This window comes from Panicum virgatum, chromosome 9N (assembly GCF_016808335.1).
Source record: "Panicum virgatum strain AP13 chromosome 9N, P.virgatum_v5, whole genome shotgun sequence".
In the NCBI taxonomy this organism is placed as follows: Eukaryota; Viridiplantae; Streptophyta; class Magnoliopsida; order Poales; family Poaceae; genus Panicum; species Panicum virgatum.
This window is the reverse complement of record NC_053153.1, coordinates 65,107,914-65,125,471: the sequence shown is the minus strand read 5'-3', so window position 1 is coordinate 65,125,471 and position 17,558 is coordinate 65,107,914. Positions and strand designations below refer to the sequence as shown.

The following is a 17,558-nucleotide window of genomic DNA, read 5'->3' as shown; positions in this document are numbered from 1 at the left end:
TTGGATATGTGTGAATTTTAATATGGACGTAGTTAGTGAGCTGACACTACTCTAATGCATCAAACTAGGAAAAGATAATCAAGCAATTACCCAGCAGCCAGCGGTGATAGTGGAGTCTGCGCTTATTCTTTAAGATTTGCTTGGTGCTAAATAGCAAGTGAATCAGACTAAATATTTAGCTTAGCATTCTATAACATCAACTTCCTAGCTTTATGCATAGAAATACAAAACAGAAAGGGGACATAGTGTAACAGAATGGCCCAGTGGGCCACGTGTGTTACTGTAGCAACGCTACTGTAGCGCCACGGCAGTGCCATTTAGTCCCAAACTAAGAAACTAGAGGGAGTTGAACCAGCTTTAATAGCCGGTTTCTGAGAAGCTAGTAACTCCGGTTGTAATTTTTTTCGTGAAGCGAAGATGAAAGCGCAAGAGAGTTATTTAGCAGGTGTGGTTTACTCAATGTACTCGAATTTGGCATCTTTTGTGTTTTATGAATGTAGCTATTTCTTTTAGTAGTAGTAGACGACGTATTCCCCTGACAACACATCTATGGTGAATTTGATATTCTCAAGGTCAAGCGGTGCAATAGGGAAAATGTATGCCTTGATTAGCAATGTAGTAGTGCGACTATATATGCAAGTTTATCTTTTGGTGCTGTTTCTTTCTCTCTAAAAAGCGGATCTAAGTGATATTCATGCCAACTTATCATGCCATTAACGATATTTTAGCAAGTTACACTATGTTGTAAATCTCTCTTAAAAAAATGCATAAGCTCCTGACTCAAATTAGTGTTCACAAGCAATGCGAATGCTGGTACGAGCTTATCTCCTTTTTTTCAGAAGTCGGAATCACACAAAATGACGCATAATCTTCTGATCCTCCTTGGTGGTCACACGAATACGTTTCTTGTCACGCGAGACGTATTCTTGTATTTCGAATCGCTTCTGTGTGTCCATGAGGAAAGCGCTGCGCAAAACTCTGTTTCGCGTCAAGGGACACGAACTCGCTTCCCTTACCCCATCTTGTTGTCGTCTCCGCTGGGACCCGACCTCCCTAGCCGCCCAGGCGCCCACTCGATCAATCTGCTCCAGGCTCCAGCGATGTGCTCCTGCGCCTGCGCGCGCCTCCCGCACCCGCTCTTCAGGCCCGCTCCAAGCCCGAAGCGCAGGCCCGCTCCCCCGCAAGGCCCGACCCCAGCCCGGAGCCGTGCCCTCGTCGCGCGCGCGGGCGCACCGGACGACGCGCATTCGCCGCCGTCCAGCTTTGACTTCCTCGCGTTGAAGCGGGAGCTTGAGTTTGAGGAGGAGGGGGCGGTAGTGGATGTCGAGGCGGATGAAGGAGGGGGAGCTGTCAGCGAGGGCGATGGGGAGAGGGATGCGGAGAGGAGGAGTGCAAGCGGTACGAGGCGGCGGGGGAGGAGGAGGCAGATGGCGAGACGATCGGCTCTGCTCGCGAAGCAGGTGATCAGTGTTAGCTCGGCACGGAGCCTTGGGTTCGTCTCGCAGCTCTGGGTCGACGGTGCCTCGGTACGTACGGGCTGCTGCTCTCTGCACTTGTTTTTGTTTGGGTTTGGTCGAGCTGCGTGCTGTGAGCCTCGTGACTCTGGGCAGTTCATGGCGGCGATTATCACTTACGTTTTACAACAACTTTTAGTCCTTTTCTTATCTGCATCAATTTTTGGGTCAATAATCACAGCTTAATGTGCTTAATGTAATTGATGGATTGGCCTTAACTCTGACATCGTTTCTTATTGGGGTCTACTCTGATATCCTTAGTGTAACAGTATGTCATTGTGCACTTAGCTGAATTTTCTATTTCATTGTGCACTAGTTTTGTTTCTTTCACATATCATCAATTCAGTATGGAGGCAACTCTTTTTTCTTTCCTCGAATATGCAGGAGAGTTGCGTATCATATATCATTAAAGTAGGAAAACATGATGCAGAACCAGTTCGAATCATTATAATATGTCAAGTAATTTGGATCTCTGTTATGTGTTTATTGGCAGTATATCATGTGATAGTACAAACTTCAGTCACGACTTAGCTCAGGGGAGGGTCCAAAGGTCTCAAAGGTCCATGTTGTACAACAATTAGAGTTTAAGTAACTTTTTGAAGATAGGTTTGATACATCATCATCATCAATGATGGAGCAGAAAAAATAGAGAATATATATCTCCTAACTTAAGTTCTAGAGTGGTGTGAGTGTGGCACTGCATGGAATTGCTTCTATTCTGTACAGGCCCTAGTAAAGGAAAGGAGATCGATCATCGATACCTAAGCTAAGATGATGGTAGACAATAAAATTCACATCAGCACTGCATCATCATCAGCTCAGCCAGTATGTCTCCTACATGAATCATCAGTCCTACCCGAATTTTCTGGTTCGCCATCTTCTGCAACTGACTTCTTATTGGGAATCTTAGCCACTGACTTCTCTAGTCACCATTAGAGAAGGTAAGGTATAGTAGTGGAAGTAACTTGGCTGTTGTATCATTTGATGCTGGTGAAGCTTTTTAATATGCCTTTTGTGTAATGGTACTGATAAAGTGAACCATACTGTGTTAATGTAGCGCTTGCCAGCAGCCAGCCTAGGGCTGCCTATGATTCCTTACCTATCAGGTTAGTGTTAGGTAGTATCTTATCTATTTGAAAGGTTATGCTTATAATAGAGAAGAATATTGGGAGGCTCGACCTCTATAAAGAAGAGGCACATACTACTATTAGAATGAAGGAAGCATGAAGAAAGAACGAATCATTCCCATATATCATCTTCTCTTGTCCCAATAAGCTGCTGCCGTGGAGCCTTCTTCCTAGTGATAATTACCCAAACGATCCAAGGATCATAGCAGTACTATGACTGAGAGCCATGTTATTGCTTTAGATTTTAAAATTCACAATGACTATGTAATGCAGACATCCCAACCTTGTTAGTGGTTTGGTTCTACCGATCGACGATGTCAGATCCGCTTTTCCCGCTTCCCCTTCTGGCGATCTGGTTGGCGACGGTGATCCCATCTCTGGTCTAGGAGCCTCCCCGGCGTTCGAGACCACCACTAGGCGGTGATCACTCCGATTACTGTCTACCACGCCCCGCCATCGACGCCCAATCGAGGGCGGCCTTGCATATGGGCGGTTAGCTGCTCCTGGCGCCGCCAACCACCAATTTCCCATTAGGGGTGCCGCTTAGGTCTTCCTTTTTTTGGGAGCGCATACTGCCTTTTCGCGACTGCTGTTGTGGATTTTTGTCCCCTAGGGTTTGACTGCTCTGTGTTTGTCGTCCCTGGGTTGGAGTTTGTAGCTGTTTTGTCCACGCCGCCATGGCAAGTAGGTCGTCGGAAGCGGAGAAGGTGGAGGTGTCTGATCTGCTTGGGCGCCTGAACCTGACGGCGGAGGAAGTGGATGTGGTCGTCGATAGTGACGATGCGGCGGAGGTGGAGATGGTGAAGTCGGAGTGGTCGCTGATCGGGAAAGTGCTGTCACTGAAGCCTGTCCATGTCACGACCATCATCCGTGCCATGAAGCCGGCTTGGGGTAATCCTAAGGGGCTGGAGATTCGCTCGGTGGGAGATAAGAAAGACAACCTGTTCATTGCTGATTTTGAAGGGCAAGTTGAGAAGGATTGGACTCTGGATGGCTCTCCCTGGATGATCGGCAGGTACGCGGTGATCCTGCAAAGCTACGATGCCAGGTTGCGGCCGTCGGATGTCTGTTTTGACCGTATGAGTATTTGGGCTCGCGTGCTAAATCTCCCCTTTGGCTGGATGAATGCAAAGAAGGGTGATAAAGTCGCGAGGTCCATTGGTGTGGTGGAGAAGCTTGACGTCAATGAGAAAGGGAAGGCGAGTGGATCCTTTCTCAGAGCTCGGGTGGCGATTGAACTCAACAAACCCCTAAGGAGAGGTTTGTTTCTGAGAGATGAGGTAAAGCAGGAAAATGTCTGGTATGAAATCCAATATGAGAAACTGCTGTTCTTCTGTAAATCTTGTGGCATACTGGGCCATTTTGAACTTGATTGTCCATCCCCGGCGCTGCGGGGACCTGATGGGAAGCTGCCGTATGATTGTATTCTAAGAGCACCTGAGGATAAGAAGAAGTTGATGAGCTTTGGAGAATCAGTGACGGATTGGTTTAGCTCGGGCTCTCAGAACTCGAAGGGTAGTGGCCGTAGTGGCCGCTCAGCTTCTGCATGCAGGAGCAAAAAGTCTTCATCAGAAAATTCTACTAACCAGGTGGAGGACGAGGAGGTCGAGGTTTCATCACCCTTGAAGCCGAGGGCTGATAAGTAGAAGGAGAAGGGAGAGTCCCATACTTCTGTGAGGAAACTTGATCTGGATGGGGGTAGTAATCATCGGTTTCGGAAGAGGAAGCCATCCTTGGGCGGTGGGGCCTCAGATGGGGTGACACCCGATCTCAACACCCCGATTTCGGAGAGCTCGGAACTTGTACCCGCTGGCTTGGTGACTACCAGGCGCGACCAGTTTGGGAGGGGGGGAGGGAATGCCCGAGCTGGTCAAGAAGGTTTGAAGAAGCAAAAGAGATCGATGACCAATGCACGATCGGCGGCGGCTGCGCAGGAGCGGCCCCACCGGGCACAATGAATCTCTTAAGTGTGAACTGCCGAGGCTGCGGGCAGCCTTAGGCAGTTCAAGAGCTCCGCCAATTGGTGGACGAAAAGAAGCCCGCGGTGATGTTTCTGATGGAAACGAGAATGGGAGAGGATAGAGCCCTAGGCTTACGACGACGTCTTGGATTTCCAAACGCCATAGTCATCAAGTCGGAGGGATTAAGTGGTGGCCTTATGTTGCTCTGGAGACACGATGTAGTAGTTGCTGAATTGAGCAAGTCAAAGCATCACATTGATGTTCTTTTGTCGTGTGATTCTCTGAGGATCACGCAATGGAGGGTGACAGGTTTTTATGGTGAACCACGACGTGAGCGCCGGAAGGAGAGCTGGCACCTGTTGAGATTCTTACGAGGCCAATCCGACTCGCCATGGTTGTGTTTGGGGGATTTCAATGAGGTGCTGGTCGCTGAAGAACATTTTGGAGTTAGAGAGAGGGAGGATTGGCAGATGGCGGCTTTCAGTGACGCGATAGCTGACTGCCGTCTATCGGACTTGGGCTTTCGCGGTTTACCATTCACATGGGATAACAGACAGGAGGCGGAGAGGAACGTAAAGGCCCGCTTGGACAGGGCGCTGGGAGATGAGAAGTTCCTCGAGGTGTTGAGTGACTATGGTACAACACATCCCGTTGGCAGAGTCCGATCACTGTGTCCTCCTTGTGGAAGTGAAGGAGCGGACACACGATAGGTGTCGACGTCGTCAGCGCAAGATGAAGCCGTTTAGATATGAAAACATGTGGAAAAGCCATGGTGAATATATCGAGTTTGTAAACCGGACTTGGGACCCGGGCACCGATGCCTCTGATCTGTTTGCAGCTTCGGCTGCCTTGTCGTCCATGCAATTTGCTCTTAAGCGCTGGGACAGAGAGGTTTTTGGGTCGGTGAAACAGCAAGTTAAGGATCTTCGGGCTGAGCTTGAACTTGAACGCAGTCAGTCCTTGTATCGGGGGCCGACAGACAAGGAGAAATCCATTCCGAGACAGCTAGCTGTTGTTTTGGCACGGGAGGAAGCAATGGAACAGCAGCGTTCAAGAATTTCTTGGCTGAAAGAGGGGGACCGCAATACTGGCTTTTTCCAGGCCAAAGCTAGAGCGAGGGGGCGAACTAACCGGATCAAATCTCTGAATGATTCAGATGGAAATGTTGTGACGGAGCAGGAGGACCTTGAGAGGCTTGCCTCGAATTTCTACCAGAATTTGTTTCAGGCGCAAGAACAGCTTGAGCCTGAGCTCATATGCCAGCATATTCCAAGGAAATTTACTCCGAGTATGACAGCGATGCTTGAGGAACCGTTTACGGAGCAGGAGGTGGAAAAGGCACTGTTTCAGATGGCCCCTAATAAAGCTCCTGGAGTAGATGGTTTCAATGCTGGTTTCTTTCAGACTCATTGGCAGCTGGTGAAAGGATGTGTGGTGAATGCTGTATTGGGCTTCCTGAATGGAGGAGAAATGCCAGAAGAGGTGAACCAGACCTTGCTGGTTCTTATACCGAAGGTAACTAATCCCCAAGACCTCTCTCAATTTCGCCCTATCTCGCTTTGTAATGTTCTGTACAAGATTTGTCGAAGACTATGGCGAATAGGCTGCGTCTGATCCTGGATGATTTAATCTCGGAGGAACAAAGTGCCTTTGTACCGGGGCGTTTGATTACTGATAATGTTCTTATTGCTTATGAGTGTGTTCATTTCTTACGCCACAAGAAAGGGAAGACGGGGGACTGTGCAGTTAAACTTGACATGGCGAAAGCATATGACAGAGTTGAATGGGCTTACTTGTTAAGAGTTTTGGAAAAAATGGGCTTTCCTGAGTCCTGGTGCTCTCTGATCATGAGGTGTGTTTCCTCTGTATCCTTCTCAGTCAGGGTTAATGGGGTTTTCACTGAGAGTTTTAAGCCGACTAGGGGAATTAGACAGGGCGACCCCATATCGCCCTACCTATTCCTGCTCTGCTCCGAGGGCCTTTCTTGTATGCTGAAGAATATCGGGCCTCTCTATGTTTCCAGAAGAGTTCGGGTGAGCAGGAATGCACCTTGGATTTCCCATCTTTTGTTTGCGGATGATTGCCTGATCTTCACCCAGGCGTTAAGGAGGGGTGCGGACAGAGTTGCTAAAATTCTGGAGGATTATAACAAAGGTTCTGGACAATTGGTAAATAAACATAAGTCTGCAATTTTCTTCAGCCCTAACTGTGAAGAGGAAAGCAAGGAGGCTGTAAAGGAAAGTTTGCAGATCACAACTGAAGCACTGGGAGAGAGATACCTTGGGCTTCCTACGGCAGCGGGAAGGGGGTTCTCTGATGCTTTCGACTATGTCCCGGCCCGGGTTCGGGGTTTTGTGGGAGGATGGGCAGAGAAGAGTTTAAGTTGTGCTGGAAGGGAAGTCCTTTTAAAGGCAAACGTACAAGCAGTCTCGACATACCCGATGTCATGCTTCCTAATGCCACCGGCGATCTGTAAAAAGCTCACTTCGGCTGTGTCAAATTATTGGTGGGCCAGTGCATTGGATAATCATAAAATCCACTGGCAAAGTTGGGAAAAACTGACAAGATCAAAGCATCAAGGTGGAATGGGTTTCAGGGATTTCAGTCTGTTTAATCGGGCAATGCTTGGTAAGCAGGCATGGAGGCTGATTACGAGACCGGAGTCGTTGTGTGCAAGGGTCCTAAAAGGGAAGTATTTCCCTGATCGTGACCTAATGTCGGCAACGAGGAAAAGGCGCTGCTCTGAAACGTGGCGGTCCATCCTTGCTGGGAGAGATGTGCTAAAGAAAGGTTTGATTAAGAGAATTGGCCCGGGCGATGCGGATGTTTGGCATGACAACTGGATTCCGGGGTCAAACTCCTTTAGACCTTTGATTCAACTGCCTTCGGTGGGAGTGGAAAAAGTGAAGGACCTGTTTGTTCCAGGCACTAGAGTGTGGAATGAGGAGCTGGTTCGGCAATCCTTTGTACCGTTGGATGCTGAGGAAATTCTCAAGATCAAGCCGGGGGTGAATATGGAGGCGGACATGGAAGCTTGGGCTCTCGAAAGAAATGGTTTGTATACTGTTAAATCTGCATACAGATTGCTAAAAGATGAGCAGGCTGCAGGGGCCATGGCAAAATCAGGGGAGGCCCAAGCATCAGTCGATGGAAGTTCTTGGAAGTTGGTCTGGAAACTAAATGTTCCACCGAAAGTCCGTGTTTTCTGGTGGAGGGCAATGCACAATTTCCTGCCATCCAAACAAGATTTGAGGAGGAGGCATGTTATCCCAGAGAGTCACTGTGAGATGTGTGGTGACCCTGTGGAATCATTATATCACATTGTCTTCCTTTGTCCGGTGGCTAAACGATTTTGGGCCGAGGTCAAGGACTTTTCAGGGGTCTCAGTGCCGCTTCTTCACCCGACCACATGGGTTTTGGATTTGCTGCAGCCTGTTTTTTGTTCACAAGAGATGGCTGCTTTAGTTGTGTGTGGTGCGTGGAGTCTGTGGTCGGGTAGAAATGCACGACGCCATGGTCGGAAGGTATGGGAACCGGGAGCGGCTGTTCGTCATGTTGCCAAAATGTTGGAAGACTTGGCTGGCCTGCAACGCCCGCCGGAATGGAAACAACATAAGGAGTTAGAACGCTGGAAGAAGCCTGAACAAGGTTGGGTCAAGGTGAACACCGATGGTGCCTTCAGGGCTGACTTGGGCTCAGGGAGTTGCGGTGCTGTAATCCGCAACCACACTGGACAGGTAATCGCAGGGGCTGCTAGATGGCAGGATTATCTGGTGGATGCGCTAATGGCTGAAGCGGTTGCGGCAAAGGAGGGCCTGGAGCTAGCGATGGAGATTGGCTGTGATCGGGTGGTGCTGGAAACAGATAGCAGAGTGCTGAAGAATCTGCTTCTGGACCCGGATGCTGGAAGATCATTGATTGGGAGCTTGTGTCTTGATGTCATAGAGCTTAGCAAGTGCTTTGTAGATTTCAGGGTTGTGTGGGTAAGTAGAAGTGCAAATTCTGTGGCACATTGTTGTGCCCAGAAGGTTTCATCGTCCACTCGATCCCTGTTTTGGATTGATGAGATCCCTGATTGGCTTGCTTTGTTGGCAGCCAAAGATTGTAACCCTGCTATGATGTAATGAAAAGCTCTATGAGTTGCTCAAAAAAAAAACCTTGTTAGTGGTCTCCAATTGTTGGTTAAAAATCTTGTGGAGAATCTTGTAGCGGTGGCTAAGATTTGCAGTTCCACACATCTAAGTAGACGAAGGCTTACTGCATGCATCACACTTCGCCTTCCCCTTTTGTTGAGCTAGCAGCTAAGGGTCATCTCTGCTTATTTGAAGATAACCATTTCTGTGTGGCAACAGTACTCGAATGTTCGTTCCTTATATCCCCAGTGTAAACTCTCCTAATCCCTTCTATGCCATCCATTGCACCGATGACAATGGGCCAGGACCCACATCGCCAATGAGACAAGTTGGATCTTTTCAAGTTTACAGTGGCATGAAAATAATCTTTCCTAAAAGATAAACCCTCTGCAACATCGTATTGGGTGTTATCATAAATGACAATACTTTGCTGGGCAGATTACATCTTCGGCTAATAGTCAATTCTGAAAGCGATATCACCTTTTCTTTATACTATCCCATTTTGTTTTTCTTCAGTGGGTTGTTGCATTGGTTGAAGTGAGGCCAAGCTTACTTTCAGGAGAAGAAGAGAAATTCCTTTTTGAGGACATATATCAGGTATGATGGTACTTAATACCCCCCCCCCCCTCGCCAGCTCTTTGTTGTCCCTATAAACCTAAGGGAGAATATGTTCTTATCTCTGCACTGTAACACCAATTCAACTAATGAGCAAGGAATGGATCCCTTTTGTAGGTTGGAGATGTGGTGCTTGTTGAGGATGAATCTGTAATCGAGAATGAACATAATATTATCGGATTGCACAGCTTGGTATGCCAGCTTTGTTAGTTGGAATAAGATTTATTAACCATATGACATCAAACTATATTTATTCAGTGAATAATTCAGACTAAAGAACAATCTCCGTCCCCGGTGCTCACAGTGTTTTCAATGCTTGAATTTCCCTTTTTTCAAGAATGAAAAATTGTTCAAATAGTTTTGCCATTTAACATGATGGTAATCTTGTTAGGTGGGCTACAATGTTGTAACTTCTAGGCGGCGCAATGTTGGTAAGGTGAGTCCTTGTGGTCTTTAAAGAGAGGTAATCTGCATGAATTTCATTTCCCCTTTGCATCTAAAGATTCTACTTGGATTCAGATGATTTTAAGTTCACTTTTTGATTCCTTAGGTGCGTGGTTTCACATTTGACATCAACTCAGGTGCTATGGAGTCTCTTGAGCTTGACTCATTTGGGTTTTCTGTCGTCCCTTCTAGTCTGGTAATTTGACTCAAATTCCAACCTCATTGTACCCAGAATCCTGTTTAATACTATTCTGCTGCTATCATGATAGACCACTTACTTTTGTTTGCAGGTAAGCACATACTGTTTGTTCATGGAAGATGTGCTGGATATAGTCTCTGATACAATCGTGGTGCACGAAGATGCAGTCTCCCGGGTTCAACGGTTAACACAGGTCTGCATTGCTGACTGGTTCTGATGCAATCACTCAACTTAAACTGTTAAATAAACCTTCAAATGTGCATATAATAGGATTGAGAAAACCCTGTTGAGTGAAAGTAACCGTTAACTGGATGTTAGGGCATTTTGGGCGCACAAAACATCCATGGACCTGGTGGTGAGATCGATGGGTACCGCAGGTCTGGGAGGAGAAGAGCAAGTAGTCAGGGAGGCCAAAAACTCCGTAGGAAAGCGAGGGATGCCAAGGATGAATGGGAGCTTCCGATGGACTATTGACACATCGTGCTGGTTGCATTCTTGCAGGACGAGGAAATTCTCTCTGCCACTATCGAGTATTCTGGTTAGTGCCATTTTCTCTGCCTGTCAGTAGTCAACACTAGTAGGATATTGCTTTAGTTGTTGTACATATTGGAGGATCACGATTGACGAAAGGGCGGCCCTTTCAACCTGGTCATGGTTTGGTCGCTTTGGCCCGGTGGGTTAGTGAAAAGCGAAGTTCGTTTGTTGTAATGATGGAAACCAAACCTCTTTTGACTTCGCCGGCACTGAATGTACTATACCTGTAATCATTCAGTGGTGCAGTAGTACCATACTACTGGTATTCAGTGATTTTTTTTTGAAAATAGCTGGTATTCAGTGATGGCTGATGAGTCTGGTTTCTTGTCGCTCTTTCTGTTGCCTTGGGACCTTTTGGTAGTGGAGGCCCATGTGCAGCAGCAAGCCGCGCCTGCGCGTGACGGCCTGCCCCACGCTCTTGGCAGTTGGCACACTATTTGTACAGCGACCAACCAAGCTTAGCCATCACTGTCTATCCCCCATGTGAACGCATTTTGGGGTTTGAAATCGCGGGGACCTGGCCTGACGAATGGCCCCTCTTGCATTCACCAGTCCAGTCATTCACGGCCACCGGATTCCGCCGGCCAATTGATTGCACTGCCGGCGCTCGCCCAACCAAAGTCAATTCCGCCGGCGTGCAGCAGCCAAGATCGCCGCCGTTCCTCCCACAGTGCTGCAGATGCTGTTGGCTGGTCCACGCGCGTCGCTGGCGATGCCGACCTGGAAGCTGAACGGAGACGGGGACGGTGGCCACTGGCCAGGGCCAGTACACGACACCTCTCGTGATCCTCTCGTTCGTTCCCGTGGATAGCCTACCCCTACCCGAAGCGCATTTCCTTTCAACTGATCTGGATCTGTCTGTAGGTTGGGTGACTGTTTGCTTTAAAAAAAAAGAGTATGAAGTAATGGCGGCAGCTGGAGCTGGACTGAGCCGTCGAGCAGACGCAGCTATCGCCCGGCGGTGGTGCCGGGCCAAGTTGCCCAACTGCGACAGGATCTCCATGACCGTGCACATGGGCGTGTGCCCGTGCGGTGGCGCTGAGGTCTCCCGCTCACCAGTCCACGCCCCTGGTCCTGGACTGTGAGCGCGTTCTGGGAACTCTCCAATCGATCAACTGGTAAACTGGTTGCAGCAGCAGTAGTAAGCAACCGTAGTAGCCTCGCTTCGGTTCTCCAGACAAGGCCGTAACGACGACCCGGACGCTGCCGGTACGCTACAGCACGCCCGTGAGTCCGTGACCGACCTTTGACAATTGACACGGAGTACTCCGTACTCCTACTTTTGGAACGGGACAAGGGGGATCGGCTGCTGCCATCACCGCCGCGTGAAGCCGCACATGCTTGAGAGCGAGGCCTACTGCTGCCTTGCGGTCTTGCAGCACCTACGGCCAACGAACACAACAAGATAGAAGAGAAGAGAGGATGACCAAGCGGAACTGCCTGGCTCGAGCCACAGTGCAGGCAGGCAACCAAATTGCACCGCGAGTCCACGCCTCCACGGACGGAACCAATGCGCGTTTAGTTCCCAAAATTTTTTTGGGTAAAATTACTGTAGTAATTTTCAACCGAAGATTAGAAGGACTAAACATGATTTAATTATAAATCTAATTACATGGATGGATGGGAAATCGTGAGACGAATCTATTAAGCAAATTAATCTGTCATTAGATATTGATTAATGTAGCACGACATTATTTAATCATTGCATAATTAGGTTCAGTAGATTCGTCTCGCGATTTTGCCTGGGAGTTGTGGAATAGGTTTTGTCAGTTATCCACATTTAATACTCCTAATTAGTGGTTAACATTTGAAGTTACTGTAGCGTAACGAAATTTTTTGGGAACAACGGGCCCAAAACAAGACCACCGACCCACCCACCCACGCAGCACGCGGCACGGCTGCAAGGGCTCACCGGCTCACCGCTTGGCCACGACCAGCAGCAGCAGAGCACGCGCGCGGGCAGGGCCCCGGCCCCACAAGGCGTCGCTGCGGCACCCGCCAACCGGAGCCGATCGACCACGAGTCCAGTCAGAGCGCCGGAATGAGGTGGCGGCCGGGGAGGCGCTCCCTGCCTCCCTGGCTGCCTCCTCTGTCCTCTCTGACCGGCTCGCGCGACGCGGCTCGGTCTCGAGCAGCAGAGTCGTCCGGTCAACACAGGCCCAGCCAGTCAACTGTCAACCCATCACGACCCCCCCCCCCCCTCCTGTTCCTCTTATTTTACCGCGCGCACGTTTGACCACGGACTGGGGCGAGGAGTCCCCCTTCCCTTGGCCGTGTTTGGTTACTGAGCAAATTTTTTGCGCACGTTTTTCGAGAAGAAAATCTTATATGCATGGAGTACTAAATAAAGTCTATTTGGAAAACCTTTTCAGGGATGGGTGTAACTTTTCGAGACAAATCTAATGACGGTAATTAATTGATGATCTGCTACAGTGATGCTACAATAACCATCCTCTAATCGCGCGGTCAAAGACCTCATTAGATTCGTCTCGCGATTTACACGGGGGTTGTGGAGGTGGTTTTATAATTAGACTTCGTTTGCTACTCTAAATTTTTGGTCAAAAATGCTACAGTAAAATCATGAAATGTAACCAAACACTTCTCCCGGTCCCCTTCGCGGGCTTCGCCCTCCCCCCCCCACTCCGCAGCTCAGTTCACACCGGTGGTGAGGCGCTAGCTTTCTCCCTCCCCCAGTCAACTGCTCCCGCCTCGCCGCGGGAACGGCGACTTGTTTTTTTTAAGTGTCCTGGTCGTTTTTGCGGCCTCTTGCGGCGCAAGTGCGGCATAACTTCGGAGACAAGGAGGCGGGAGGAAGAAACAAGAGACAAGGGGAACGAGACGAGACGACACGGCCTGGGCTCAGAGAAGAGGAGAGAGGACGAGGAGGAAGCGTCCAGAGGCTACAGGCCCCGCAGAAAGGTTAGTTCTCTCCCTCCCTCCCTCCCCCCTCTCTCTGGGGATTCTTCTCGCGGGTAGTTTGATCCAGTCGGTGAATTGAGCTTGGAGATGGGAGTCTGCACGGCAGGCAGGGTGTCTCGGCTACTCCCCCACCCTTTCCATGAGAGGCTAGTTCAGGACTTGTCTGAGTTCTGAATGTACAGGTAGGATGATTCGGGGTGTTCATTATGGCAAGGAGTTGCTTCCTTCGTTGTTTTGCTGTCCTGGCTCGGGAGATCGCGCGTTGTTTTGGGGTAGGGATTCTGCTCCGACTTTTGTGGGTGCTTTGTGCTACCTAATACCGGCCATCATAGCAACCTTGGTTCTATTAGTTGTTTTCTGAAAGAGGTCTTTTGCGGTCGTTGTACCGGGACCGAAATCATCTCTCTTTCTAAAAGCGCTAGTTCAAAGTTGATCATTTTAGGTGTTTGTTCAAGTAGATTAATTTGCGGGTGGTTGCGATTTTGGGGGAAGCTCGAGGATAATTGATGACCTTGTGATTCATGATGAACAGGACAAAGGGGTTAGGACAATTAGCAGCTTTTGAAGCCTATCTAAACGAATCACTAGCTTTTCTGATTTGTTGTTTTCCTGTCGATAAAGTTCTTGTGATTCCTACTTTTTACTTTGCCATTAGATCAAAACGGCGTGCAAATTTTGACTGCAGAGCAAATTTTCATGCTACACAACCCAATAAAGACTGCTATTCTGCTCTGTAACTGAGATTCTGATCCTCTTTCCTTGAATATTTGCAGCTGTAGGCGCCTTCTGGTATTAGAACTCAGGATAGAGGACACATCCTTCGCAACTTTGGTGGTCACTGAATTTGTGAGATCCTGGTGATGTTATGGTCCTTTCTTCCTTGATGGCAAACACAGAAGGTTATCGCCTTGTGAGATGCCCAAAGTGTTTGAACGTTCTCCCAGAACCGCCCAATGTTACGGTCTACAGATGTGGAGGATGTGGCACCACTCTCCGAGGTAAATTGGACAATTCACCGTGCTAAGGATACCTAATGCTTATCATCTGTTTGTTGATTTGTTTCTCAAGGGTGTCTTCATGTCGCACTTTTGCAGCTAAAATCCGGGCTAGCAATGGACAAGATGTGGCCAAGAAACAAGTTCGGCAAGACTCCGACAATTTTTCGGTTGCTACCTCAGTGAGTAATGGAGTGCCTGCTCAAACCAAAGATCATGCTTCCACCGGAGTTACTATGGACAGCTCCTGCATTGCCGACACTCCTAGCACCGAGCATGGCAGCGATGCCACAATGAGCAATCAAAGCGGTGGTGATGTGCTACCTGAGAACAATGATATGGAAGTTCAGAATAACGAGAGGACAGACCATCAGGATTTTGAATGCCAGGATACCAATTCAAGGATGGAAGGTCCTGCTGACCTGGAAAACTACAATGCAAATAGCTCATTCCGAGATTCTGGCGAAGCAGAAAACCGCACCATTGAACAACCTGCAGAGAATTCAGAGACTTGCAGAGTAAAAGAAGATGATGATACGGAATGCCTCCACTTGAACGCCTCTGAAAACAACATGCTTTCTTCTGAGTTGAGCAAAGCAGCTGTCAGTATGCAAGATGCTGAGCAGAAGGAAGCCGGCGCAGCCGAACATGCAGCAAACAAGAAGAGCTATCTTGTTAGGGTACTGTCTCGGTCTTGTGATCTCCGAGCGTCAGTCAACTCGCTTGATTTCCATTCTGCACGGACTTCTCTTCAGTCAAAGAGCTTCAGGGCAAGTGAACCTCTCCAATCAAAGATCATGAACACGGTGGATGAGCTGAAGGGCGACCTTTCTGAATTGTTCCATAAACCTTCAGAATCCAAGCCAAAGGCGTATCATCATCCTCCACGTCCTTCCAGACAAGATGCAGGTCACATGGCTCGTGCTGCCATCACATCCAGTGCACCTCTTGCAGCATATCATCCTGCTCCCAAGCATTCCGGCTACGCTGCTCGCCTCAGCAGGTCTGGCCAGGTTGCTCCCCGTGGGCTGCCCTCGCTGCGATACCGCCGGCACAGGGTTTATTCTTACCATCACAGCGTGCAATCGGAGATGAGACCCTGCCGGCACGAGTGCTGCCACAGCTGCCAGCCACCCTGTTACAGGCCCTGCAAGCAAGAACATGCGGCAATGCACAGGCCTCCGGTCAACAAGGAGATCAAGCGCCGCCCCCCGCCCAGAAACCACTGCCGGCCGGTCCTCCGCGGCGCCCCCTTCGTCATCTGCTCCAACTGCGTCAGGCTCGTCCAGCTGCCCACCGACTTCGCCGTCCCGAGCAGAGCGACTCGCCGGCTGGAGTGCGGCTCCTGCTCCGAGGTCCTGTCCTACTCCTACAGGGACCCCAGCAGGAAGAAGCCGCAGTCGCCGTTCGGCGGCGACGAGTACAGCACGGACGGCTACGACTACGAGGTCCGCCACCACCAGCAGGCCGCTGGCGACGGCCGCTACGCCGCCGGGTTCGAGCAGGCGGACCCGGTGTCCTACTCGGAGGAGTACGGGCTCTCGTTCGGCGTGAGCCACTCGACCAGCACCGAGGACGGGCAGCCGCTGTACGTGTCGAGGAACTCGTCCTTCAACACCGCCGACGGGAGGGAGGGCACGGACGGCAAGCTCCACCGGCTGATGGGGTACTCGTCGGCGAGCGAGCTGCTGCGGCGCTACTCCCCCGACCTGTTCGAGAGCTTCGACGGGCGCACGCCCAAGCCCAGCAGCGCGAGAGCGCACGCCCACGCCGACAGGAAGGGCAAAGGCGTCTGGGTGGCGGAAGAAGGCGACGCCGACGCGCCGCCGTGGGACGGTGGGGCGGCGAAGCCGTCCAAGGTCAGGAGCGGCGGCCTGCCGCTCCAGGGGATTCTGAAGAAGGGGATCCACAGCCTGGAATCGCTCAAGCTCAGGTCGTAGCTGACGCCGACCATTCGTCGTGTCGCCACGTCCGGGGGATTCTGAACTCTGAAGAAGGGCGGCGAAGTTTAGGAGATGGTAGCATACGCGACAGTAGACTGGTTTTAGATTTCGAGCACGCGACAGGATTGATTCAGTCGCCGGCGTTGCGATGGGCGTTTTAGTGGTCAGGCATTTCTGATCGCTGTGTGCTGACTGTTGATGAGGTGTTTGCACTTCATCTGTAAAGTTTGTTGTCTTGGCAATTTTTGTGTGGTGTTTGACATGCTCAATGCTGTGAGTGTGAATACTGATGACATTAATATTGTTGCAGTTAGGCTTTGTGAGATTTGTGACTTGTGCCTCAACAACTTACCGTGCGAGGTGTTCACCCGCAAAAAAAAAAAAAAAAAAAAAAACTTACCGTGCGAGGTGAATGTTACAGAAGCTTTATTTGATCTCATCAAATGAGCTGTTACAAATGGAGGCCATGAAACATAGTTAAGACCATGGTTAAGGCTAGGCTAACAGCCATGGTTAAGGCTATGCTAACAGCCATTTCATGGCAATAAATCATCTTTATTGCTGCTGTTACAAGAGTTACAATTCCTGAAGTTAGTGACATTGTAAATCTCCCTATATATTGTAATCCTTGAGATCAATGGAATTGGACTTTTCACCACACATTTTGTCTACACAAAATTCTCCTAACACGTTATCAGCACTGGCCCTAGCTAGCTGAGTAGAAGAAGAAGAATTACCTTACGGTAAGGATGGCACCACGTTCTTTATCCTTTGACGCTGCTTCTTCACTTCCGAGGCACCTTCGTGCTCGTCTTCTCCGCCGTATGGTGGATGCCCTCCTTCAGACTCCCCTGCACCACCCTCGCCGTGGCAGGGGCTCCTACACCCGGAGAGGAGGTCGTCGCAGCGGCAACGCTGTTGCAGGGAGAGGTGCTCACAGCCACAACTCCAGCACAAACGCGCATCAGCGCGGCAACTCGGAGATCCAACAGGGGGGACCAGTCATGGTGACGGCATTCTGCCCTCGCCATGGCCGGTCCATATACCCCTGTGGCAACGATGGGTCCTCGTCGGAGTCCACGCCGGCGACGCCGCCAACTTCCCCAACTCCGGCACCACCGCCAGACCTCCTCCTCCGAGGAACGATCGCTGCACGCTGTGACGCCCCGTACTT

The 17,558-nt window shown here is 49.8% G+C and overlaps 1 protein-coding gene across 4 annotated transcripts; it reads left to right on the top strand.

Moving 5' to 3' along the window:
* The first annotated feature begins 1,037 nt into the window (after positions 1–1,037).
* Positions 1,038–16,709, top strand: LOC120687724 (protein ENHANCED DISEASE RESISTANCE 4-like). 4 transcript variants are annotated; one of them, XM_039969757.1, is made up of 8 exons: positions 1,038–1,526; positions 9,252–9,332; positions 9,468–9,542; positions 9,742–9,786; positions 9,901–9,990; positions 10,085–10,186; positions 10,312–14,444; positions 14,541–16,709. In XM_039969757.1, the coding sequence occupies exons 7-8, from the start codon at positions 14,312–14,314 to the stop codon at positions 16,379–16,381; spliced, it is 1,974 nt and encodes a 657-aa protein (XP_039825691.1). In that variant the 5' UTR covers positions 1,038–1,526; positions 9,252–9,332; positions 9,468–9,542; positions 9,742–9,786; positions 9,901–9,990; positions 10,085–10,186; positions 10,312–14,311; the 3' UTR covers positions 16,382–16,709. The 4 variants fall into 4 exon arrangements, with proteins under 4 accessions (XP_039825691.1, XP_039825692.1, XP_039825693.1 ...); XM_039969758.1 differs by having other exon boundaries at positions 9,742–9,813; XM_039969759.1 differs by lacking the exons at positions 1,038–1,526; positions 9,252–9,332; positions 9,468–9,542; ... (1 more) ...; positions 9,901–9,990; positions 10,085–10,186 and having other exon boundaries at positions 13,155–13,446; positions 14,220–14,444.
* Positions 16,710–17,558: the final 849 nt, after the last annotated feature.